The sequence below is a fragment of the Polypterus senegalus genome, chromosome 16 (genome assembly GCF_016835505.1).
Source record: "Polypterus senegalus isolate Bchr_013 chromosome 16, ASM1683550v1, whole genome shotgun sequence".
NCBI lineage: Eukaryota > Metazoa > Chordata > Cladistia > Polypteriformes > Polypteridae > Polypterus > Polypterus senegalus.
The window spans coordinates 74,270,738-74,297,945 of NC_053169.1; the positions used below are offsets into that span (position 1 = coordinate 74,270,738).

Genomic DNA, 27,208 nt, shown 5'->3' on the forward strand with positions numbered 1-27,208 from the left:
TTGGAGCAAAAATTAATATAAGCTCCGGTATTATTTTTGGGGAAACGCGGTAACAGTGTCTAGCTGAAACAGTTGCTGGCAAAGGCAAGGTGATGAGCACAATACAAACAGTAAACGTCATATAAAACAAAAACAGTTGGAACAAAACGTTTCAGCATACTATTTCTATAAGCCACAGCTATTCATGATACTGTTTCATTTTGAAAGAAATAAACTCTATTCCTACTCTAATATTTCATAAGATTTTCAGAAAATATACCACATTCTGGCGTCTGTGGAAAAAACATATCTATGTGGTGTTGTTCTTCAGTCTTCAAGGTGTTTTGAGAACATATTGAGATATACTGAACATTAAATTTCAGTTTAACACTAGAATTACCAAAGCCTATGAAAACCTTTACAATTCCGGCCCACCTTAAATTAAATCTCTTTGCACTTCTCCGTCAGCGTCTTTTGTCTTATAAATGTGTCAATCAACAGAAACAGCAAGCAGCCTGCTATACCATCCGCCCTACTGCCACAGAAAGGGCAAAAAGTTCTCCCAGCTCAAGCCTCAATTATCTGGGAGTGAGGTACCTACATGAAATGCATGTGTTACAAATAATATTTTATTTCCCTATAAAACTCTTGATACCCGACTCCCAGATAATCAAGTCTACAAAATGTAGACATAAACTGTATAATGTGTGAAGCCTGAAGTCCAAAGATCAAATAAACACTTTCACAAATGGTACAAGGACGATACAACAGCTTCTGTGGCACAGCAGTAAGAATTGCTGACTTGTAATCAAGAGTCTGTCCCCCTGTTTGATCCTGACTGCCTCATATATTTGCCATTTTGAGTAGTGAGCTGCTCTTATCGTTAATATTATACAATAAAAACATACATTTAATTTGCATCATTAACAGCCTGTATAAATTTTTAGTACTTGTAAAAGTTAGCGTTTTTTTTTCCACTTTTATTCTCTCTGTCACGATACATACTACCCCCCCCAGGGATGTGACGCTGTTAGGTTTTTATTTGAAACTGAGAATAACTGTAGATGTGAGTGGTGAATCTGCCATATTGGTATCTCCTGCCTTATTGGGCAAGAGGAAGGCTGGTTGCTAGCATGTTTCTAACCTAGTTTGCTAACTAACCTTTCAGCTAGCATTAGCCGACCTGCAATATACTTAAATTAATCCACTCATAAACCATCATCTGAGGTATTAACTTATCAATCACCATATGCATACATGTAGTGCTTGATCTACATAATGAAGATATCGGAATCCTATGTAATTAAGTGCTCTTTTAATTTAGCAAATGCGCATAAAGGTGCAATTATTTCTGATCTCTTTACTCTTGTGTGCTGCATAGCCACTTACTCTGCTTCTGCTCCAGCATAACACTGTCTAAGTCTGCATTAACAAGAATGCTACGTTGAAGCAAAAAACAGAGCAAAAAACAGGTGCACATTACCAATAGGCATTACAGCATTTGACATGGAACATGCTTTAAATCAAAAATCACTGCCCATATCAAAATGTCCAGCAGCACTGCCTCTACTTTGAGGAAAAGATCAGTAAAGATTTCAATGTATCTGATTTATTTTATCAGTACTCACGACTCTTTCAAGACAACCTAACTTCCATTTTTTAATTGATGGTAGAGTCACCCATTTAATAGTGATGGATGTTGTGTTGGTGGGTGTCTTCAAAGTTCTTTGTCCTTCTAGCAGGTTTCATATCAGGTGGCCATACAATAAAGTAGTCAATTTAATGAACAACAGGTTTTAGCCAGACACACATGATGGAGTGATAGGGGAAACTATAAAATGCACAACACTACATGGGATTGAAGTCCCAAAGACAGGTTTTAGTACAATGGTGACAGTCACACCTTTTAAATGACTAGTACAATTATTAAATTGTGAGGCATTTTTTGAGCATTTTTGCAACCAATTATTTCCAACACTGATTTAGTCAGAGTACTGTAGTTTACATCCACATCCAAAAAGGCATACAGGCTGATTAGACTGAAAATTCACATCTCCCTAATGTGTGTCCTAAAACAGACTGGAATTCATACATTACTAAAGCTTGTTTTATACTTGGATAAGTTTGATATTTTTCAAGTCAAAGTTGTTTCATCACAATTACCTTAAATATAAACGTCTATGAGTGGAAGTGTGTGTGTCTGTCCGGCCTGAAAGTGAGAGATGGAGTCGGGGTAAGGGCTCCACCTCCAAGAAAACAGAAAATTTGCTTAGCCGCTAATAATACAAGCAGGGCCAGCATGAGCATGTGACTAAAACGAAACCTCAGAAGACAAAATCGCTTAGCTGATGTTTCAGAAGAAAGACAAAGTCGCTTAGCCGCTAACATCAGCAGAACAGTATCCCTTTTACTTTTCGTCCCGCCACTAATACACAAGCAAGGAAAGCACATAGGCAAAATGGATCCTGCTAGGAGAGAGATGCCCAGAGTAGTTCCTTTCAATTACCTGACATATCTACATTTCAGTTTTTTTTCCTGACGATTTCAATAGTTTCTAGGACAAAGGGCTTTTTACAGCACAGGCTTACACAGATAGTGGTATATATTAGTTTGCCACATGAAACTGCAGTCTAAAGTAAAGCGTATTTTTTAGTTTTTTAAAAACAACTTGGCGCTTGTTTTTTTTTTTTTAAATAATGGAGCTTATGGATTCTGGGGTCCCATCACAAAGAAAAGCCTTGAACGTTACTGAATATATTGATTTTTCAAGCTAAAATATTACACAGTATCGATAGGCATCTTGAGATTACACACATACTGCAAAAGAGTGCATCCAAATTGTTTTAAGAGAAGCAACTCATCATAAAATGCACAAGTCAATAATTGGTTTGCGGCATGTCAGTCTGCTCTATCGCACACTCTGTTGTTTTCATTTTCTATCGTGCATGCAGAAAACACACCACCAAAAACTGCAAAGAATGAAATGGGTGAAAAGTCACTTATGATTTTTTTTTTTTAAAACCTATGATTTGAGCAATCCATGGCAGAACATAACCAATGAGCAAAGAGAACTGCGGATGTAAAAACAGGATTATAAGCAGAACACAGCTTGCCACTGGAGCATTGTTGGTATGTCATAACTCTACCCATGATGGTGGCTGTGAGCAGACAAGAGAACAGCATGTGTGTTCGTACCTCAAGAAAAACAGTTCCAAGAATCTATGATAAAATAATAATTTCAAGCTTCTTGTCATTATCACAACGATGCCCCATAAATGCTTTCTTAAATTGAAAACCTTTGCTGCTTCAGAGTGAATGTGTCTGGGAAAATTTGAGGGCTTTTTCATTCACCTGTGGAGCCCGATACCTATGACTGGGCAAGAAGGCAAATTAAAAGTAAAACCTTGATTTTTTTGTTTAATTCATGGACAATTCACAATTAATTTAAATATTTCAACACAGAAATTACTTTCAACTGTTGTTAAGGAAAAAAAAAAACAAAAAGGTTGTCCACATTATACAAACTGAAAATACAACTGTATCCTTCTTAGAAATACAAAAGCATATAGGAAGAAATGATGATATATATATATATATATATATATATATATATATATATATATATATATATATATATATATATATATATATATATATATATATATATAAATAAATTACTTTTTAAAAACCACGTTTAAAGTGTACTAAAAAGTAAAAATTATGTCTCTCATACATCACTCGTAAAATAAAAGATTGGGCACTTTTGCTAAGATTTTAAGAAATGTTTTTTGAATGTTGATTGATGAAAAGTGCCCACGCTTTTATTTTACGAGTGATGTATGAGAGACTTATTTTTACTTTTTAGTACATTTTTTAACTTAATATAAGCGTGGTTTTTAAAAGGTTATTTTTTACATATACTGTATATAATTTTCAACTTTTTCGTCTTGGGTTTGTTTTAGTACCGTGTTTCCCCGAAAATAAGACAGGGTCTTATATTAATTTTTGCACCAAAAGATGCACTAGGGCTGATTTTCAGGGGATGTCATATTTATTCATGTACAAAAATATACATTTATCCAAATACAGTCATGTCATCTTCAGGAATATCGTCATAACTCTCCACATTCAAACCCTGAATTTCAGCCTGAATTTCTTGCTACTCCAGCCGCTTTTAGGATCCTCCAGGATCACTGTGCATTTGATGAATGGTTCGATGTGGTGAAGCAAAATGTCGACATATCTGTTCTTAACTCAATTCTTCTTTTTGTAAAAACTTGATTGCTTTGTATGGATTGTAATAAAATTAATAAAAAAAAAAATGCCGACATACAAATGCATTCATGGTGCTTTTATATTCAAGAGTCGCATATTCCCCAAAGTAATGACATGATACCTTTTAAAAGTCTGACATACCATCTTCTTTGCCGTCTTTTTTTTTTCGCCTTTACAATATACCATCAGAATGTACGGCGGCTTATTTGAGCCAAAGAGAAAAAAATAAGGACATAATGAAAATGTCTATTTTGTGATTAAAGTGAAAGTTTCGGCTTTAACCTTGTAGTTTACTTTATCATTAAAGCAGACTGTCATAAACGTCATCTTAAAACCGACCCAGTTGTTAAATCGATATGCACTTTTAAGGATTCCTCCTGAACTGACAGCAGCATCGCCCCACAGAACACATTACATTTATGATATTCCAGCCCTCGGCACATTTAGAATTCTTAGATTTATACTTAATATCACTTTAATGACGAAATGCATTAAAATATTTATGTTACATTTTACAGATAAATTGTTAACTTTGTTTAAATAATGAATACTGCTAACAGTTACACATATGGGATGGCACGGTTGCAGTGCGGTAGCGCTGCTGTCTCGCAGGGAGTCATGTCCCTTGTGATCCCTGCCTGGAGTTTGCATGTTTCCACAGTGTGCTCAGTTTTCCATCCAACGACATGAAGGTATGGGGCTTAGGTGAAGCTACAATGACGGCAAGTGTATGAGTGTGCTTGTGTTCACCTTGCGATGAGCTGATGCCTCATCCAGGGATTTTGTTTCTGTTTTGCGCCGATGCTGCTGGAATGGGCACATCCCCAAACTGATGGGTGTAATCATTAAACATCTTTTTCAGAGATATTGTGGTAAGGTGTCCTCGGAATTTAACAGGTGTTTCGGACACACGCGTCACATCTCGTGAAGTATAAATCTGGCCTTAGGCGCCTTACTTTTCAGCTGACGATCTTGACTAGGGCTCATTTTTGGGGAAGGGCTTATATTACAGAGGAGCCTGAAAATCATGCTAGGGCTTATTTTTGGAATACGTCTTATTTTCAGGGAAACACAGTATAATTTTGTAATCAATATTTTAACACTTCCTTTAATATTTCCATCCGTTACTAACGCCATCTATTGGTGAAATCTTTAACTATTCTTCATATGAAAATTTCTTTTCTTAATTAACATGGATTAATTGATCAATTACTGAAACTGATTATTGATTCATGTATTGTCATGGGAGGTGAGTAGGTGTGCAAAATTTCAAGTCATTTGGACAATAGGAAGTGGGTTAAATATGGATTACAAGATTTGTACCAGACAACAAGCAGGTGAAGTTAAAATAAGCGTGGTAATAATAATAATAATAAAAAGAAGATTTTTTGCTGATTTTTTTTATACAATGTTTATTTGTTCTTACATTTTCAGCTCTCATTCTTCTTTCCTGTGGACACCACATTCCCTTCACATCATTTATAGGGAACTTTCTTTAAAATCTGCAGTTTTCATTACAACTTGCTTCTTTTTTGCAACACTCACTTCTCTTCCCTATAGTTTAGGGAACGACCCACCTGTAGAGGAGTCACTTTCTCCAAGCGCTCTGATAGCCCTCCAAACAACTGTTATAGACAATCTTCTTATTCTTCTCCCAAGATGTAGCCTAGCTACCATTTCAGGGTAAAAGTCATGATGGACAGCCCCAGGGTATTCTTCCCTGGCCTACAAGACTAGCTCTGTACCTAATGTAATCATTCTATCTAACAGGGTATATAATTCGGGCCAAACCTTGTGCAGTCTATGCAGAAGCAAGTCAAAGAACAATCTTGAGCTCTCAGTTGGGGACAAGCTTTTACTCTGTCCTGTGCTTTTTCACATTGGTTTCATTCTAAGTGCTGAAAAACTGGATGTGCTGGCACTTTTAAATGCTATTGTCTTCTTGCAGACTGCATTTTATATCTGATCTGTCATATTCAAAAAAATTCCAGAGAACCAACTACAAACATGTGACCATCAGATCAAACTAAGGTATTGATTGTATTTGCTCGACTGTTTAACTCACCACTTGGTTTTTAAAAAAAAAAAAAAAGAAAAATGCTTTTTATGTTTGAGTGTTGCTTTATAACATTAATTCAAATAAAGATTTACTCAAAAAAAAATCCCCAGTACTACTAGTACTATTCATCCTCACTGTAAGCTGAAAGAACAATGTATTTTTTAAAAATTTATAAAAAAAAAAACACTTCACTTTAGAACACAATTTCATGTAGAAAACTAATATATATGATTAGAAAGTAACAACTTGAAAAATACCAAACTTAATCTTTAAAGCTCCAGAGTGTTGGGATCAATACCTGCCCTGGCACAAACGGAGTGGAATACAACATGGGTTTCCTTAGGTATTTCCAGTTTTCTTCCACATTCCTCCTAAACTGTGCATTTAAGTGTAAATTGCAATTTTAAGCTAGCCCTGAGAGTGAGTGCATACTGTGCATTATGATGTATTGGAGCCACATCCAGAGTAGGTTCTTGCCTTGCACCAAATGTTATCAGGATATTCTTCAGTCTCCTGCCACCTCAATTGCAGGTTCCTCAAAATTATTATGGAATGAAAATATTATAAAGATGTGTATAACCATCTTATCAAAAAAGCTGTTGAAGCAAGAATCGTGGCTATGAAAAATAATGGGTTCACTCTGAGTACAGGCAAGGCCTTAAAGTTTAACTAAGGGCTTCAGCAGATTTGGTGAATATACAATCGACTTCTCTCACCCGTACAAAATACTCTAAATTTACCTTATCGCGACGTTAATGTTGTGTATGAATAATGCATGTCTGAAAGTCACCTTGCACACAGTCCTATACTAATTAACAATTACTGTTAAAAATGTTCGTGCTTGCCAACATTACTACACGCTGAAAACGTAAGGTGCAAACCTCCAACATTCTCAAAAGCAGAATAATTCAATCAAAACTTTGACAGCTGTAATCATGATAAGGTTGGGTAAGCTGAGCAACATTCCTTAAGACAGGACAATGCTAAACAAATGCTGAATTCGCCAAGCAAACTTGTTTGGCTACCGAAACACTCGACAGCTAAACTCTTCGACTTTGTTCCTTATACTGTTGTTCGTTATTTGCATAGCCTTCGTGTTGTTCCTGCATCGCTTTGGACTGCCTCGTCACGGCATCCTCCGCATGTATAATGAATGACTTCTCCGGGACTACTACCAGTGCCTCGCGCAGGTCTCTGATTACCTTCCTCCCGGCCTCAGGTCGGCATCGCTGACAGCTGTCATGACAGCAACTTGGTTTCCGCTAGCACAACCAAGACCCCTCGCGCCGCAAAGTCCTCAAAATCCATGCGACATTGTGTGACGATAGCTGTATCTCGTGCAAAGGAACAAATAAATAACCAAAGCGGAAGCTTCCCGATAATGCGACGTACAAGTTAAGAGGCCCTAACCTGAACTGGGCATTACCCACCTAAACAGAGGGCGGTCCGACTGAAAACAACGTTAATGGTCGACTTTAAAAACACACAAAAAAGCTCAAAACACCGCAAAAGGAGAAAGCGCATCTGCCTACATAATGTTCCCATGCCTTTCTACAAGTGGCACTAGTATCACAGTGAAAGCCCCTCCATAACCCGGTAGCTTGTCAATATATACACTTAACAAATGTTACCTTCCAACTCCACCGATGAATTCCCATGGCTCACTAGAAGCAACTCTTTTGTCAAGTACCGACACGCTGACTGGCGTCTGCTGGCGTTGTACTGTGTTTCTTTTTTGCAGGAAGCTACCAGTCTGCTCGTATTCCGTCTTCCCTTTCCTTTCACACCTCCCTCCCTTTCGCTTGCTTGCTTGCTCGCTCACCCCTTTCACGCTCAAACGGCCTCTCTTCCCAGAATGCAACAGGAGCGCGGGGTGACCGTGGAGCCGATTGCGTCATTTCCGGAACAGGAGACTTTTGGCCCAATTTGCTAGGATTCTTCAAGGGAGAATTTGTCTGTCGAAAGCAGAAGACTTAGGCAATGTTTCCTATATATTCTATATTACCCTCATTACAAATGGCAGACTTTTTTGTACCATTCTAAACAGGATCTTGTTTAATTTCATTTGGAGAAAAGATCACACAAAATAAAAAAATGTAATTAAACAAATATGGTGGAGTAAATGCACTGGATTTTGCAATATACAGTAATATTCTGAAAATGAAGTGTCTCAAAAGATAATTAAGAAAGCTTCATAGCCTCTGGATCATAATAGCAAATTTTATAACTGAAAAAGCTGATGATCTTCACTTTTTATTACAGTGTCCTTATGCAGTAAGGTACTTCATTGTGTCTACATTTTTCATCTTTGTGGCTCTAATATGCTTCTGTAGAAAGGAAACTTCCAAATAAGTTAGCAAAATTCTATATACAAGTATTGCATTCATGGTTCCTTATCTATCAACACAGCTTCTCCCCTCACTGTTGTCTAACTTGAAGTAATACAAAATAAACTTAAGAAGGAAAGTTTATTTTTCAAAAATTGGTGTAAGGATAACATTTTATGGAAAGTCAACTTATAAATTAAAGTTTTTTTAACATTTTCAGACTTCTAGTTTCAAAATAGCTTCACAGAACTTGAAAGGAATATACCATTACTGTAGATATGTTCCCTGATATACTGTACACATCCTTTTTGAAAAAGACATGTTTTAAAAATAGTTATTTAATACACAAAGACCTTGGGAAAATTTTTGTCAGTAGCAAAAAGAACAACATTTATTTCTATAGCACATTATTATGCACTGGATGCAACTAAAATTTCTTTCATGATGTCAAGGAAGAACAAAAAAAACAAATTAAAAATAGGTAAGAAATTTAATGAATAAATAACAAATATAAATTAATACAGACTTAAATGAAATACATACAGTATATAACTAGTAGATAGTCCTTATATGTCGTAGCGTATTGTAAGTCTCTAAAGATGACTACAATGATAAGGTCAGATGGCCTGTTGGACAGAAAAACAATCTACTGGGGTTCCAAGGACAAAAGATCATCCAGGCCCAACTGGGCATTCATCCTAACACAAATTTGTTAATGAATTTGGTTTTTAGGCTGGGTATGACATTAAATTGCATCCAGCCCAGCAAGCGGTCCTCCAATCTGCAGGGAAATCATGGGGATTAGTGCAGGATTGGCAGTCCAGACACCGTGAAAAACTTCATGCAGCTCTGAGATGACAGACAGGACTCCTTTGTGATCTACTCTGGAGTAAGGCTGCTCACATTATGAAGGAGATGGGGGAAAGCCCTTGGGAACCCCATCCCCGGAAAAGTCAATACTATTGAAGAACCAATGGAGTCCGGCCTGTTGGGGATCAGAACTGGTGTGGTTCTGAGTCATCGCCTGCTGCATGGCAGCACTCTTGTCCCAATTTGAGGCGGCCCATCCAGGTAGGTGCGTGGAATGTCTTGTCTCTCCAGCATGATGATCATCTTCCTCAAATGGGGAAGGAGCTACTGCATTTCAATGGTGACACTCTTTGAAGTGTGCAGACCTGGGACTGGCCAGATTTCTGTAGGTGGATACACATTTTATTGGTCTGGTCGCCGTGATGGCTGTCATACTTAAGGAGTAGCTGTTTCTGTGGTGGAACATTTCCTCCCAATGGTGTCTGATGTCACCCTTTTCAACAGGTATATCATAAGACTTAGACTGCGGCACTCTCTGGGTGCCTTGTCTGTTGTATCAGTGTATGCTCCAACCATGACAATCAGTGGTTGATAGGTGCCTGCAATGTGACACTCCTCTCTGGTCATGGGTGACTTTAATACAACCACTGGTACTGACTGGGCTGGCTATGAGAATTGTGTCAGTCCCCATGGTTTTGGCGACTGTGGTGAAAGTGGCTCCAGTTTCCATGACTTTGCAAAAGGTCAGGGGCAGCAGATCACTGGATCCTGATTCCAGAACCCGAGCTGTATCGTTGGACTTGGTACTCCAATACTGGTGATGTTTTGAAGGAGATCATTCACATCCTCGTGGGCAGACTCTGGCAGCTGTTACAAAACTGCAGGGTCTACAGAAGTGCCCAGTATGTGAATTCTGACCACAGACTTGTTGTTGCTACTCTGAAAATCCAGCTTAGGTCTAGTAGGCTACCACCTACTAGGAAAATGAGGCTGGACCTGGTCAGACTGCAAGATCAGGCTGTCTCTAATGAGTTTGCATGCAGGTTGTGTGAGGAACTTATGGACTTGGGTGTGACTGCTGATCCTAATGTGATGTGGGAAACCATTCGTGACAAGACCCAAAAGGTTGCTGAGGGCTGTGTTGGTGTTACCAGTGTTCCCAGAAGGAGGTATTTCACTTTGCAGGGCAGTCTGGATACCATTGACAGGAGTCACAGTGCACAGTTTGATGGCAACTACTCCAGTCTATACTGGGAACTGAGAAGGATGGCTGCGAGGGCTCTGAGGGCAGATAAGGAGGTGTTTGTTAGAAGAATCTGTGAGCAAGTGGCACACCGTCTATGTTCTAGTGACCCATATCCCACTTACAGGGGAATCAAAGCATGCACATCCGAATCTGTTCCTCAGAGAGTCACAGTCGGGCAGCTGACGGAATGGTCCTTACGAATGATGCTGCAGTTGTGACACGCTGACCTGGCTACTTTGAGCAGCTGTTTAAAGCTGATTCTCCGGCTAGGATGTTGGATATCTCAGTATCCACGGTTCTTGAGGCTGATCCTCCAATTAGCTGTGAACCACCCAATCTCACTGAGATTGCACAGGTGGTGAATCAAGTGATGGCAGGGAAGGCTGCAGGGGTATGTGGTATCTGGGGTGAACTTCTCCAGGCTTGTGGTAAGGCCATCCTCCTGGCATTGCAAGCAATCTTTGCTTCCATTTGTAATTCGGGACTTGTTGTCCCTATTTGGAAAGGGAAGTGTGATTGCCTGGATTGCGGCAACCACAGGGGGTTAACACTGCTCTTGGTGCCGGGTAAGGTCCTTGCTAGGGTCATCCTCAGTTGTATCCATGATCACTTGTTCATCTACCAGTGAATGGAGCAGTCTGGTTTTATGTCTAAGAAGTCAACCATTGACCGCATCTTGGAATTGAGGGCTCTCATGGAGCACAGACACAAATATTGGAGTTTCTTTTCAGCATTTGTCAATTTTCGTGAAGTGTTCAACTCAGTTGATCAAGCTGCCCTTTGGATCATCCGAAGACTTTGCGTGATCAAAGTTGCTGGATATCATGGACGGCCTGTACACTGGTACTGTGAGTCCTGTGCAGATTGGAGGCAGAATCCCTGTGTTTTTCCCACTTGATTCTGGGGTTCATCAGGGGTGTGTTCTCTCTCCTTTTTTATCAATGCTTGCATGAACTAGATGTTGGGCAAGGTCGTGGGGTCCAGCAGCTGTGGGGCATCTGTTGGTGAAGAAAGATTCACTGATCTTGACTTTGCCGACGATGCTGTGATCTTCGCTGAGTCAATCTAGGCTTTGATCGGGGCACTTGAGAGACTGAGTGAGGAGTCTGAGTGTCTGTGCTTGCGAGTGTCCTGGATTAAAACAAAGATCCAGGTCTTTAATGACCTCTTGGGCACAGCCATCATCAGTGTTTCTGTCTGTGGAGAGAGTGTCAACCTTGTTGAGAGGTTTACGTACCTCAGCAGTGATATTCATGTCTCTGGTGACTTTTTCTATGAAGTCAGTAGATCGGCTGGGAGAGCATGGAGTGTCATGAGGTCACTGGAAAGGGGTGTGTTGTGCTTCTAATGTCTTTGCAAAAGATTGAAGGTCTAGGTCTTTAGAGTCCTGGTGCTTCCTGTCTTGCTATATGGTCGTGAGACATGGATCCTATCCAGTGACCTGAGATGAAGTCTGGACTCCTTTGGTACTGTGTCTCTTCGGAGAATCCTTGGTTTGATTTTGTGTCAAATGAGCAATTGCTCACAGAGTCCCAAATTAGGCACATTATCTGCATTATGAGGGAGCGTCAGTTATGGCACTATGACCATATGGCGGCAGATAAATCATCATTTCCTGAGGGTGGCACTGTACCATGTGTCTGCCTGGGGGGTTACCAACCAGGATCCTGAGCTGTTAAGTCATGTAGTGGGTGCGGCAACGGCTGTACCAGTGCATACTCTCCAACCCGACCTGATCTGAAAAGCAGAGGATTCAATGTATTGGATCTTGGGGACTGGGGCACCCGCCTTAATTTGAGCATTACAGACAGTTGAACAGTGCGTCAATCAGGTGGTGGTGGTGACACAAAACATCAACACAGAAAAAACAGAAAAGGAAGCAATAAAGTAGAGATTATTAATGATTGTAAATATTTGGAGAATATGATAATACTATGCATATGTAGTCTGTTAGGAGTAAAACTAAAATGTAGTTAAAAAAAAGGCAAATTAATAAAGTGGATTATGAGTTTTTTTTTTTATTAACTGATCCACAATGTTAGCCAAGTCTATTGGTAAAGTATTCCAGATTTTAATGGATAACAACAAAAGGCAACTGCACCACTTACTTTATGCTTAGCTCTTGGAATAATAAGCAGAACATCACTTGAGAATCTTAGGTTATGGCTTGGAGTGTAGAGGGACAGGCTTTCCAAAATATAGGAAAAAACAAGATTATTTAGAGCTTTATTTACCATGTGATCAGATTTTCTTTTTCTTGTTAAAATTTCTTCTGCTTCATTTTGAACTAACCAATTAATGTCTTTCTTGCATAGCCCCCTTAGGTGTGCATTACAGTAATCTAGCTGGCTAAAAACAAAAGCTTGAATTAATTACTCAGTATCTTGCAGTGTTATAAGAGGTCTAATTTTTTTAAATGTTCATTAATTGGAAAAATGCACTCAAAATAATACAGTGTGGTCAAAGTGTAATTGAAACTGTAGGTCATAGTCCATGATTACGTCTAAATTCTTTACCTATGCCTTGATTTTTAATGCTACAGGATCAGGATTATTTCTAAGACATTCACTATTTACTTTTTAGACAACAACTAAGACTTTTGTTTTTTGTCTTATTTAGCTTAAGGAAATTGCTACCCATCTATTCAGAAATACAAGTAAGACTTACAGATAAGTAAAGCTGCATGTCATTTTATAACTGTGGTAGTTCACCTTATATTTCAATATAATCTGGCCTAATGGAGACATGTAGGTTGAAAATAATAGATCCTTGTGATACACTGTATACAATATCAGAGATCCCTGAACTACAGTGCATCCGGAAAGTATTCACAGTGCATCACTTTTTCCACATTTTGTTATGTTGCAGCCTTATTCCAAAATGGGTTAAATTCATTTTTTTTCCTCAGAATTCTACACACAACACCCCTTAATGACAATGTGAAAAAAGTTTACTTTTTTCAAAATTTATTAAAAATAAAAAAACAGAGAAATCACATGTACATAAGTATTCACAGCCTTTGCTCAATACTTTGTTGATGCGCCTTTGGCAGCAATTACAGCCTCAAGTCTTTTTGAATATGATGCCACAAGCTTGGCACACCTATCCTTGGCCAGTTTCGCCCATTCTTCTTTGCAGCACCTCTCAAGCTCCATCAGGTTGGATGGGAAGCGTCGGTGCACAGCCATTTTAAGATCTCTCCAGAGATGTTCAATCGGATTCAGGTCTGGGCTCTGGCTGGGCCACTCAAGGACATTCACAGAGTTGTCCTGTAGCCACTCCTTTGATATCTTGGCTGTGTGCTTAGGCTCGTTGTCCTGCTGAAAGATGAACCGTCGCCCCAGTCTAAGGTCAAGAGCGCTCTGGAACAGGTTTTCAACCAGGATGTCTCTGTACATTGCTGCAGTCATCTTTCCCTTTATCCTGACTAGTCTCCCAGTTTCTGCTGCTGAAAAACATCCCCACAGCATGATGCTGCCACCACCATGCTTCACTGTAGGGATGGTATTGGCCTGGTGATGAGTGGTTCCTGGTTTCCTCCAAACGTGACGCCTGGCATTCAAACCAAAGAGTTCAATCTTTGTCTCATCAGACCAGAGAATTTTGTTTCTCATGGTCTGAGAGTCCTTCAGGTGCCTTTTGGCAAACTCCAGGCGGGCTGCCATGTGCCTTTTACTAAGAGTGGCTTCCGTCTGGCCACTCTACCATACAGGCCTGATTGCTGGATTGCTGCGAGATGGTTGTCCTTCTGGAAGGTTCTCCTCTCTCCACAGAGGACCTCTAGAGCTCTGACAGAGTGACCATCGGGTTCTTGGTCACCTCCCTGACTAAGGCCCTTCTCCCCCGATTGCTCAGTTAAGATGACCGGCCAGCTCTAGGAAGTGTCCTGGTGGTTTCAAACTTCTTCTACTTATGTATGATGGAGGCCACTGTGCTCATTGGGACCTTCAAAGCAGCAGAAATTTTTCTGTAACCTTCCCCAGATTTGTGCCTCGAGACAATTCCTTTGACTTCATGCTTGGTTTGTGCTCTAACGTGAACTGTCAACTGTGGGACCTTATATAGTCAGGTGTGTGCCTTTCCAAATCATGTCCAATCAACTGAATTTACCACAGGTGGACTCCAATTAAGCTGCAGAAACATCTCAAGGATGATCAGGGGAAACAAGATGCACCTGAGCTCAACTATGAGCTTCATGGCACAGGATGTGAATACTTATGTACATGTGCTTTCTCAGTTTTTTAATAAATTTGCAAAAATCTCAAGTAAACCTTTTACACGTTGTCATTATGGGGTGTTGTGTGTAGAATTCTGAGGAAAAAAATGAATTTAATCCATTTCGGAATAAGGCTGTAACATAACAAAATGTGGAAAAAGTGATGTGCTGTGAATACTTTCTGGATGCACTGTATAATCATTACACCTAACAAAGAATTTTATACTTGTCAATAAGACTGAAACCAATTTAAGACACTATCAGAGGGAGACCTACCCATTGACTAAGGCGACTTATAAGAAATTTATGGTCAGTGGTGTCAAATAAAATGAGTACAGATATGTGGCCTGTGTCCACATTAACCCGCAAGTCATAACCACTGCAGGTTCTGCACTATGATTTGTTCTAAAACCTGACTGAAACTTATCAATAATACAATATTTGTTCAAGTAAGCATTGAACTGCTGAAAAACTGCTCTTTCTAGAATTTGACTAAATAAGGCAGGTTTGAAGTACCTCAAAAGTTGTCAGATACAGAGGAGTCTAGATTATTTTTTCTGAGCAGAGGTTTAACTACTACAGTGTTTAAAGACTCTGGTATCTAATGACGATTTAACTGAGTACACTATCAATTAGCACATCAGAGGCTTCTTTGAAAAAGCCAGTTGGGATTTGGTCAAGGACGCAATTATTCTACAGAGTTCAGGAAAACCTATTTCAGTGAAGGAATTTAATTTTCTAAAAAGAACGTCCTGAGGTTGAACAGATTTAAATTTGGAGGGGTGTGTTATGTTACAGTATCTAGTATTTTTTATTGTTTTTGTTAAAAGAATTTTAGGAACATGTTTATTATGGATTTTCTAATTCCTAAAACCCCTCAAGCTGTGTAATTTAAGTAGGCACGTAAATACAGGGATGCCTGGAAAATAGTATGGTCACTTGCTTAGATATATATTTTGAAAAATAAAGTGAAAGCAGTGTCATGTAAAGCAATCTGTGTGTGTTATATATGCAACAGTTTAATATCTAAATTTATCCAATATATATTATAGCTATGGAGCCTTAAGGTAAACAAAACACTAAATCTGTTATCCATCCATCCATTCTCTAACCCGCTGAATCCGAACACAGGGTCACGGGGGTCTGCTGGAGCCAATCCCAGCCAACACAGGGCACAAGGCAGGAACCAATCCTGGGCAGTGTGCCAACCCACTGCAGGACACACACAAACACATCCACACACCAAGCACACACTAGGGCCAATTTAGAATCGCCAATCCACCTAACCTGCATGTCTTTGGATTGTGGGAGGAAACCGGAGTGCCCGGAGGAAACCCACGCAGACACGGGGAGAACATGCAACCTACACGCTGGGAGGACCTGGGAAGCAAACCTGGGTCTCCTAACTGCAAGGCAGCAGCGCTACCACTGCGCCACCGTGCCGCCCCTAAATCTGTTATCCAAATATAAATTTACTAAATGGTTTGAAATCTAAGTAATCAATGTAGACTTCAGTGTTGATGTTTGCAGTGCACCATCTATTCGAATGTAGTGTACAGTATTTTATAATGCATGAATAAATAAAATTCATTAATAAATAATAAAATGGATTGCAACAAATGTATGTGATGCACCATCTGTTGAAATGATGAATGTAATGTATATGTCTCTTTTATATGGCATTTAGTATAGGATTCTTAAAAGCAGTGATAATATTTCTGATGCACCATCTGCAGGAATGACAAATGCTTTGCATTTTATTACTACACTTGTTTGTGGTGTGCCATATGTTAGAATGATAGAGACATAGAAACCAGATGGGTACACAAATACATAGACAAAGACACATATCCTTTTATTAAGGTGGATGTAATTTGGACTAATACAGTTTAGCACTGTGGTATATCTTCTTATATAATACGCTACTGTGGCTGTTTGTTTGTCTGTCCAGGATTTTAAATCACCTGTAGGTCCCTAACCATTTGACCTATTGAACAGAAATTTGGTACACATATACTATGTGACCTCTACTATCTACTTTATTTGTGATTTTTGACCTCTAAGGTTAAAGGTCGACTCTGGAAGGACAAGGTCTAAAATCAAATAACCTGTAGCCTGAAATTTCGTAGACATATACTACGCTGAAACTCTGCACTACAGCTTTATATTATAAGTGAATGCTAAACATACAGAGAAAGAGTATGAAAACTATGAAGAGTGCACTCAGCATTTACAAAAGGCTGATGCAGAGCAAAAGAGAATCGCAAGAGCAAATGAGACTGAGTAAGAGGCTAATCGATATCGGCAATCAGTGATCAAGCGTGCTAGATTTGCAAAGGTAAATGAGACAGAACACAATGCCATCTAGCAATGACAAAGAGACGCTGATCGTGTAAGAATAGCTAGAACGCTCCCAGTCAAGTGTATTCACTACACATTATCGTACAGTGTGCCGTTAGTGGTAGTTTAATATTCTCCTGTCATTATGCAATTGTTTGAAAATGTTATTTTCCATTTTATTATTTGTAATCTATTGCTACAATCTATAAAATGTATTAGTCACACCTGTAATGTATTGTTATAATGAATTAGCTTATAATTAATAAAAAATTACTCCCTTGAGTATTGATGTCTTTTTTTTTGATAATATTAGCAATCCTCTAAGAATTAAACTTTATTTTTTCTAAACATTTACATTTACACTCAGTTACAAATGCCATACACTACTGTCTGGTTACATATTCCACAATGCACCTTGATTTTTTAAACAGTGCAATAAAACTATTTAGTTTTCTATTTTGGACTGACAAGAAATGGAAACATTTTGCATGGTTTCCAATTTTATTAACTGTCACAGTCCTGAATGAATCCTTAAATGTCGTTTGGTTGTATCATTATTAGAGATTAACTGTCCATTGCAATTGGCCTGATGTGAGTATGACTTATTCCCACCATATCCTCTATGTTTACAGGACAAGCTACAGCTACTTTGACCCTTTATTAAATGAAGCAGATTTAACAATGTTTGGTTATGTTACTACAGTTATATTTTCAATGGTCTTCCTGAATATGTATAATTTCAAAAGACCTAAATAGGTATAAAATGCTACTGCCACCTAAGTTTACAGTCCAGTATGTTACAAATATACCTTTAGCATAATTACCAGAATTTCTGCTTAGCCAATGTCATCTGCTAGGACATACTCAGTCCTGTAAGTTGTAACACTCACCTCTTTAAAACTTTTCTATACAATTCCCAGTATGATCATTCATCTCTGTTTATATAATTCTCAGTGAAAGTTCATTCATGTTCATGGGGCTTATGCTGCAGGGCCAATGATATTTTGAATCCAAGCATTTTTTCTTGCCTTTTGCATCTGCTATCCTCATAATCATTTCTTTTATAAATGGCAGTTCCATTTTTACCATAGTGATGTTGATGCTGACCTTGTTCTTCTGTAATCCAAATTTTGTCCCTCAACTTCTGTGTAGATTCAAGTTACAGCATGTGACCTGTAAGGATATCTGCTGAATCTGGCACTCGGATGGTTAAGTATAAGGTGACCAGCTTTTGAAAGTCACAAACCTGGACACTTGTGTAGCATGTCTACCCACACATAAAACCCATCCTCATTTGTTTAATGGCTGTTTTATATCATCCTCATCAGAGTGGAATCAGGGTATGGGAGAAAGAAGACATTTTTGCAAATGAGCACACGAGATTCCACACAGTGTTGATGTTTTTGTCTGGTTCTTGCTGTTCAAATTTGACACAAGCTCTTAATCAACATTTCCCCCTTTGAGTTTTGAAATTGTATAGATATATTACATCAAAGAGAAGGTGGAATTGGCAAGGTAAATGGTGGGTATGAGGTGTTTCCTTTTAGCTTAGTATGCACTACTGTAAATATATTGTGAGAATGTTTCCTTGGTGGAGCAATGTTTTATTAGATAGAAGCCTGCTAAAAACGAGACATATTGATATTCTTTTGTTATTTTTTGACTCATAGCCTGAAATTGGGACTGTACCTGCCACCAGGATGTCTGCTTGCTCAAGTATCCACCAGTGACACTTTAACAGACAGACACTCACAGTTGTTATTTGCAGTATATTTATTTTATTGCAGATATAGTTTTTCATTTATTCAATTTGCATGATAGTTAACATAGGCCATTTTGTAGTCCCTACTAGGCCATTTCCTGTACCACTTGTGAAAATTATACCAAAAAGGTTAACCTGTCATAATAATGTTAAACCTGTTAGACTGTTAAAATCATATTGGTTTGTCTTTATGGCCCAGTGTGAAAATTCTGACAAAGATTCATTAAGCTTTGATTGCCTAGGACTCTCTGAGCGATGTCATCAATCTTAATGTGACAGTCACTCTATCATAATACACATTGGTGTATTTAGAGCTGATGGCACTTCCCCAGTTTCAGAATTGCTCGTCATTTTTCATGCAATTAAAGCTTGTAGTATTGCACCTTATTATCTTGTATCACTTTGAATTATACTCTTGTGTGCTTTGGGACATGTGTTGCTATGGTTCTTTCTGTGAAAATTGCCATAGAAAAATATGAATAATTTCTTTTGCAGTAATTTAGCAGCTTCATTTTTTTAGTAATATTTCTGAAAACATTGGCAAACCTGACAATCATTATATGAAACCAAAATCATAAGTTTGCAACTTCTCCAGTCATAGAAGCACCTTTACAAATACTAAGCTGTTACAATTAGCTCATTCACCTGCACGTACTATATGTGTGAAAACCATGTGAGTAGGCTTACATACAATTTTGTTTTTACAATTGTATGATTAGTCTTTCTTCTGATATTACAGTGTAGAGAAGTGAATATTACCATTCTTTATCTAAATAAAACATTTGCTTTTTTCTTTTACTATTAGCATCACATGTCTTAGTTACTGTACAATGTAATTAAACACCCAGTAGTTACCAGACTCAGATGTTGTTTAGATTTAGTTGTCATTAAGTAAGCATTTCAGTTTTGAGTAAATGTGTAAAGTCTTTTCCCAAAGCAGGTGAAATGATTATAACCAGTTACAACATAAGGACATACAAAACTTAATAAACAAGAGAAGACAATTCAGGCTGTCATGCTCATTTGTTCATCTAATAGCTAAGTTGTCCAAATATATCATCCAGGTACCACTTCAACTACATGAAGCGGTAGTTTATTCCAGACTCCCACAACTCTTGGCATAAAGAAGTGTTTCCTGGCATCAGCCTTAAATTCAATTCCCCTTCATTTCAACTGGTGTCCTCATGCATGCAATTTGCATTTAGTTGATCAATTTCTGCTGGGTCTAACTTATTGGTGACTTTAAGAATTTTGAAGACCTGGACTACTCGAGACTAGACAGGTTTAATTCTCTGAGCCTCTCGGAGTAATATGAGTAATATGGTTGTTCTTCTCTGCATATCTTCAAGTGCTTCCATATCTTTTTGTAGTCTATCAACCAAAACTCTGTACAACACACCTTATGTGGTCTCACTAGTACATTAAAAAGTATTATGTCCCTTGATTTATATTCAGCCTATCATTTTACTTGTCTTTTAAATCGATTCTGCACAACTTTTAGATGGTGAGAATATTGTATCAATGAAGACCCCTAAATCTTGAGGTTGCTTCCTGTAGGACAGTGTCTTCCATTTTGTATTTACAATTGAGATTCCTTTTGCCCATGTGGAACACTATACACTTTTCTTCATTAAATTGCATTTTCAAAGTGCTTGCCCAGTTTTGAAGACTTTGAGTTTTTTTTGAATATTCAAGAAAGAAGGGCCATAAAGAACATTATGGTATTTACAAAAATACTGTTAGCATTTGATCAACCATCATTTACTGAAATCTGCACCAACTGCTGCCTATAATACAGGTTACCACTCACCTAAAACACAAATATTTTTTATGCCCAACAGGTATATGTAGAGCAGGGGTCCCCAACTCTGGTACTAGACCACTACAGTGGCTGCAGATTTTCATTCTAACCCTTTTCTTAATTAACAGCCAAACAATTACGAAATACAAAATGAGCCAAAACATGACCAGCAAACTGTGTCTATCATACAATATATGAAAATAAAGAAAAGTGAAGGTCTCAGGAATGCTGCTTTGTTCAGGTCCCCAAAACATTTTAACGGTGCTCTTAGAAAAGAGAAAATCAGGAATTTTGCATATGTATGCTATTGCACATTGAGAGCAGCAACAAGCCAAGGAATTAAAAACCGGGTCTAACTAACGACAAAACACCTATTTAAGTAGCTGGTTGGAGTGAAATTGGTTGGAGTTTGAGATGCTGACTTAGCTGGTCTTCTGTTGGCTCACTCACTTCACATTTCATTTTTGTTTGGGTCCCATATAAGGAAAGAAATGCAGCAATTCAGAGGAATGATAAAGAAAGTCAGGGGAACAAATCTTAAAAAAACAAGTCAACTAAAAATAATTCAAAAGAAGTTAATTATCAGCTAAAACAGGTCACTAATTAAGAAAAGGGTTAGAATGAAAACCTGCAGCCACTGGGGCCCTCCAGGACCAGGGTTGGGGACCCCTGATGTAGAGTACGAATACATATACATATACAGAAGAAACTGTGACTGAGATTGGGGTACTCAACAATCCAAGAGTTTGTATCAAAATTTTAATACTAGCCATGTTGGAGTTTTTTTTAACAACCCAGCCACAGGGGATGCACAAACCAGTGTGTTTCTTTGTGCCGGTCCAAAGCCCGGATTAATGGGGAGAGTTACATCAGGAAGGGCATCCGGTGTAAAATTTGACAATACAAATTTATATACCGGATGGTATGGGCTACTGTTGGCCGAAGAAGAAGAAGGAGAAGAAGAGGGGGAAGACGTGTCTGGTGGCAGGAGGAGAGGAGGAAGGTAAAGAGAGTGGAACTGAGGGTAGGAACTTTGAAAGTTGGCAGTTTGACTGGTAAGGGGAGAGAGTTAGCCGATATGATGGAGAGAAGGAAGGTTGATATATTGTGCGTGCAAGAGACTAAATGGAAGGGGAGTAAGGCCAGGTGGATAGGAGGTGGATTCAAATTGTCCTATCATGGTGTGGATAGGAGGAGAAATGGAGTAGGGGTTATTCTGAAGGAACAGTATCTCAAGAGTGTTTTGGAGGTGAAAAGTGTGTTAGGCATAGTAATGATTATGAAGCTGGAAATAGGAGGTGTGATGATTAATGTTGCTAGTGCATATGCCCTGCCAGTTGGGTGTGCAATGGATGAGAAAGAAGCTTTTTGGGGTGAGTTGGATGAAGTGATGAACAGTGTACCCAAGGGACAGGAGGTGGTGATTGGAGTAGATTTCAATGGACATGTTGGTGAAGGGAACAGAGGAGATGAGGAGGTCATGGGTATGGAGTCAAGGAGAGAAATGAAGAAGGTCAGAGGATAGTGGATTTTGCCAAAAGGGTGGACATGGCTATGGTAAATATGTATTTTAAGGAGAGGGAGGAACATAGGGTGACATACAAGAGTGGAGGAAGATGCACACAGGTAGATTACATCCTATGCAGAAGAGTCAATCTGAAGGAGATTGAAGACTGCAAAGTGGTGGCAGGGGAAAGTGTAGTTAAGCAGCATAGGATGGTGGTCTATAGGATGTCGTTGGAGATCACGAAGAGGAAGAGAGTGAGGGCAGAGCCGAGGATCAAATGGTGGAATTTGAAAAAGTAAGACTGCAAGGTTGAGTTTAGGGATAAGGTGAGACAGGCACTGGGTGGTAGTGAAGAATTACCAGACAGTTGGGAAACTACAGCAGATGTAGTAAGGGTGACAGCAAGAAGGGTGCTTGGCGTGAGATCTGGACAGAGGAAAGAGGAAAAGGAAACCTGGTGGTGGAATGGAGAAATACAGGAGAGTATACAGAGAAAGAGGATGGCAAAGAAGATGTGGGATAGTCAGAGAGATGCAGAAAGTAGACAAGAGTACAAGAAGATAAGGTGCAAGGTGAAGAGAGAAGGCGAAGGCTAAAGAAAAGGCGTATGATGAGTTGTATGAGAGGTCGGACACTAAATAGGGAGAAAAGGACCTGTACCGATTGGCTACACAGACAGAGGGACCGAGCTGGGAAAGATGTGCAGCAGGTTAGCGTAATAAAGGATAAAGATGGAAACTCACAAGCGAGGAGAGTGTGTTGAGCAGATGGAAAGCGTACTTTGTGAGGCTTATGAATGAAGAGAATGAGAGAGAGAAAAGGTCGGATGATGTGGAGATAGTGAATCAGGATGTGCAATGGATTACCAAGGAGGAAGTAAGGACAGCTATGAAGAGGATAAAGAATGGAAAAGCTCCAGATAACATACCTGTGGAAGCATGGAGGTGTTTAGGAGGGATGGCAGTGGAGTTTTTAAGCAGATTGTTTAATGGAATCTTGGAAAGTGAGAGGATGCCTGAGGAGTGGCAAAGAAGTGTACTGGTACCGATATTTAAGAATAAGGGGGATGTGCAGGAATGCAGTAACTACAGAGGGATAAAATTGATGAGCCACAGCATGAAGTTATGAGAAAGAGTAGTGGAAGCTCGATTAAGAAGTGAGGTGATGATTAGTGAGCAGCAGAATGGTTTCATGCCACGAAAGAGCACCACAGATGTGATGTTTGCTCTGAGGGTGTTGATGGAGAAGTATAGAGAAGGCCAGGAGGAGTTGCATTGCATCTTTGTGGAACTGGAGAAAGCACATGACAGGGTGTCTCGAGAGGAGTTGTGGTATTGTATGAGGAAGTCGGGGGTGGCAGAGAAGTATGTAAGAGTTGTACAGGATATGTACAATGGAAGTGTGACAGCGGTGAGGTCTGTGGTAGGAGTGACGGATGCATTCAAGTTGGAGGTGGAATTACATCAGGGATCGGCTCTGAACCCTTTCTTATTTGCAATGGTGATGGACAGGTTGACAGACGAGATTAGACAGGAGTCCCCGTGGACTATGAGGTTTGCTGATGACATTATAATCTGTAGCGATAGTAGGGAGCAGGTTGAGGAGACCCTGGAGAGGTGGAGATATGCTCTAGAAAGGAGAGGAATGAAGGTCAGTAGGAACAAGACAGAATACATGTGTGTAAATGAGAGGGAGGTCAGTGGAATGGTGAGGATGCAGGGAGTAGAGTTGGTGAAGGTGGATGAGTTTAAATACTTGGGATCAACAGTACAGAGTAATGGGGATTGTGGAAGAGAGGTGAAAAAGAGAATGCAGGCAGGGTGGAATGGGTGGAGAAGAGTGTCAGGAGTGATTTGTGACAGACGAATATCAGCAAGAGTGAAAGGGAGGGTCTACGGGACAGTATTGAGACCAGCTATGTTATATAGGTTGGAGACGGTGGGACTAACCAGAACACAGGAGACAGAGCTGGAGGTAGCAGAGTTAAAGATTTGCACTAGATGTGACGAAGATGGATAGGATTAGAAACAAGTACATTAGAGGGTCAGCTCAGGTTAGATGGTTGGAAGACAAATTCAGAGAAGTGAGTTTGCATTGGTTTGGACATGTGCAGAGGAGAGATGCTCAGCATATTGGGAGAAGGATGCTAAGGATAGAGCTGCCAGGTAAGAGGAAAAGAGGAAGGCCTAAGAGAAGGTTTATGGATGTGGTGAGAGAGGACATGCAGGTGATGGGTGTAACAGAACAAGATGCAGAGGACAGAAAGATATGGAAGAAGATGATCCGCTGTGGCGACCCCTAACGTGAGCAGCCGAAAGAAGAAGAAGAAGATGTTGGAGTTTTTTTTTTAAAGTTTAAGACAAATTGAAAACAAAAAGAATGGATTAGTCTGAAAGTTTTCTTTAGTATATAAAGTTGTTCTCTTGAACTAATCATGAATGGAGTATAGGGGCACTGGACTTTGAACCCCAGAGATGCTGGTTCAGTTCCAACCTTTGCCTGCTACATCTGACACTTAGCAAGTTGCTTAACTTGCCTAGGTTCCTAATTAAAAACATAAAAACATACATTGTTTCATATATGTATGCTTGGAGGACAACTTCAGGGCCTGTATAATTGTAATTCTGCTCTGCGTTGTGGGTTAACGCTGTCTCTAAATACCTTGCCTCTTTATAGGCAGACACTTCAGATGCAGACTCCTGAGGGAATGATGAATTCAGGGCTTTCTGGTGAAAATGAAAGTTTTCTTTTCAAGATGTATTTCATATTGGGTATGGAGTAACTGAAATAAATAAATAAACAAATAATTAAATAAATACTTAAAGAAATAAGCAACCAAAACATCTCATCTTGCATTTAATTATTTATTCTCTCATATCATTATGCTTTTATTTATAAATTGTTACATTTTTTTATTTGTGCATTCATTTATTTTATTTTGTCTGAAATATTCCTCCTTATAAGAATTGTAGCGGGGCAAATGACGAGGTGGGGCAAAAGCCAAAAGCCTGGGGTACCAACTTGCAAAACCTTGCTTATTTCCAACAAAAATCCAGATAATAACAAGAATGGTGTGGTTGCAGGTGCTCTCTGTAAGGGACAATTCCCTTTAGTTAGTGCTGTCTTCAGTCACGCTTTCTTTGTTTCTCAGTATACTTGCTATTGCGGTCATGACTGAAATGTGATACCATCTTTTGTGAGCATCTTTATTTTATACCAGGAGGGGTGGTTTCTCATGGATATGAGGGGAAAAAGAAGACAAGACTGTTAGTCACAACACCCCTTCTCGTCCGCGATGGTACCACATACCTTAGGTAAGCCTGGAAGGTGACAGCCTGGTAGGCAAGAGTGACATGGTATTAAGAAAGTCTGAAAATTGATCAATGGATGTTAGACTGAACTAACATGGCTGAGAATTCTAATGTATAGTTTCTGATACATCCAATGATTCCCTTGGGCACATTTTCAGTGATGTTACATGGGGGCTTTCAAACATTAGATGCTTTCTCCTAGGTAAACCATGCAGGTGTGATCAGCTACCAGCTTTACATATGTTTTTTAAAACTTGAACTTATATAATAAACTTAAATAATGATCAGTCCTCATATTAATTATATAGTTGCCTTTGCCATTAAATTCTGATTTATTTGAATGCTATGCATACTAATTAAATATGTTTGAAGGATTAATACTATTTGTCATTTCTATCTTTTCATATTCTTTGCCACAGACATTTTACTGTAATGCTTCTATTGTATCTTATCCAAACAAAGTGCATTAGAGTGTCTGGTGATGTGGTTAGCATTGAAATAAAAATGAACATGGTGTGACAGATAGGGGGCGCTATTGCTCCCTTGAACCCCTGTCCACGACTCCAGACACCAAGTAAAAGTCCAAGATTTTACTTTATTTAATCGCCACAGTGCACAAAGCACCCTCTCCTCCACAATACTCATATAAATCACAATAATAACTACAATAACTCAATCCTCCAGCTCCCAGACGCATTGCCACCCTTCCACCCAGCTCACCTCGCCGTCTGGGTGCTCCTGTAGTCCTTTTAAATACCCTGACCCGGAAGTGTTCTCAATCCCCAGTCCATGTGATCCTTCTAAAAGTTCTTTTGCTCTCGCTCTTTCGTTTTCGCTCTTCCTTTGACGAACTTCCAGGTTAAATGGCACAAAGAAGTCTTCGGTCCTCCCTGCAGCTCCCTCTTGCGGCCCCTGTGGTATCCAGCAGGGTCTTGTATAAAATCTACATGTCCCATGGCTCCCTGCTGTTCTTCGGGGCACCTCCATACTGAAGGGAGGGCTCCATCTGGCGGCCTGGGGTTTTTGGCCGGGATGACAAGCCGTCCACATCTCACAGTATTCCTCCCCCAGCTGAAAACCAAAGTTTTGCACGTCTTGTCCCACACGGGACATCTTCCCCCAAGGAGATCCAAAGGCCGGGCCCTGATGATACAGCTGACACTCCCGTGTAAACCTAGGAGGAATAATATAAGAATGACTGTTTTGCACCCTTGTCCTCCTAGGACAACCTCTCCATTCATGGCCTGGCCTGCGGCATTCATAATACAGCCGCGGCCCGCTTGGTAGTCTCTCTCTGTGGGACTTGAAGCACCTGGGTACTTCTGGCGCCACCCCCTTCTCCGCTGAGGAGAATTCACCGGCTGCCTTTGTGCTCTTATGGCCCTTTTCCAACTTGTTTAATTTAGAGGTCTCCTGTTTCATCTGGGGCTTGTTCACAGTCTGGGTCTCTCTATTAAACAAAGAAAGGCATTTTACTGTCTGTACCCCTTTATTTTTACAAATGACCGATGGCGGCGTCTTTAGGACTGCCTCGCTCCGGGAGCCAGCACTATCCAGCTGCCCCGGCTCGATCGA

The 27,208-nt window shown here is 39.5% G+C and overlaps 2 protein-coding genes across 2 annotated transcripts in view; both read right to left on the reverse strand.

The window, feature by feature from the left end:
• The window catches only part of LOC120516408 (aftiphilin-like), a 125,383-nt gene extending 117,210 nt beyond the window's left edge, over nucleotides 1–8,173 (reverse strand). The window contains exon 1 of the mRNA XM_039738054.1: nucleotides 7,945–8,173. The gene's annotated coding sequence lies outside the window, so the exon portion shown is untranslated. The remainder of the gene's footprint in view (nucleotides 1–7,944) is intronic.
• LOC120516409 lies at nucleotides 1,340–27,208 on the reverse strand. The gene is made up of 4 exons (XM_039738055.1): nucleotides 26,946–27,208; nucleotides 26,345–26,807; nucleotides 25,632–25,657; nucleotides 1,340–1,418 (listed from the first exon to the last, which is right to left on the reverse strand). Exons 1-4 carry the CDS (start codon nucleotides 27,053–27,055, stop codon nucleotides 1,340–1,342), a joined length of 678 nt encoding a protein of 225 aa, XP_039593989.1. The 5' UTR covers nucleotides 27,056–27,208.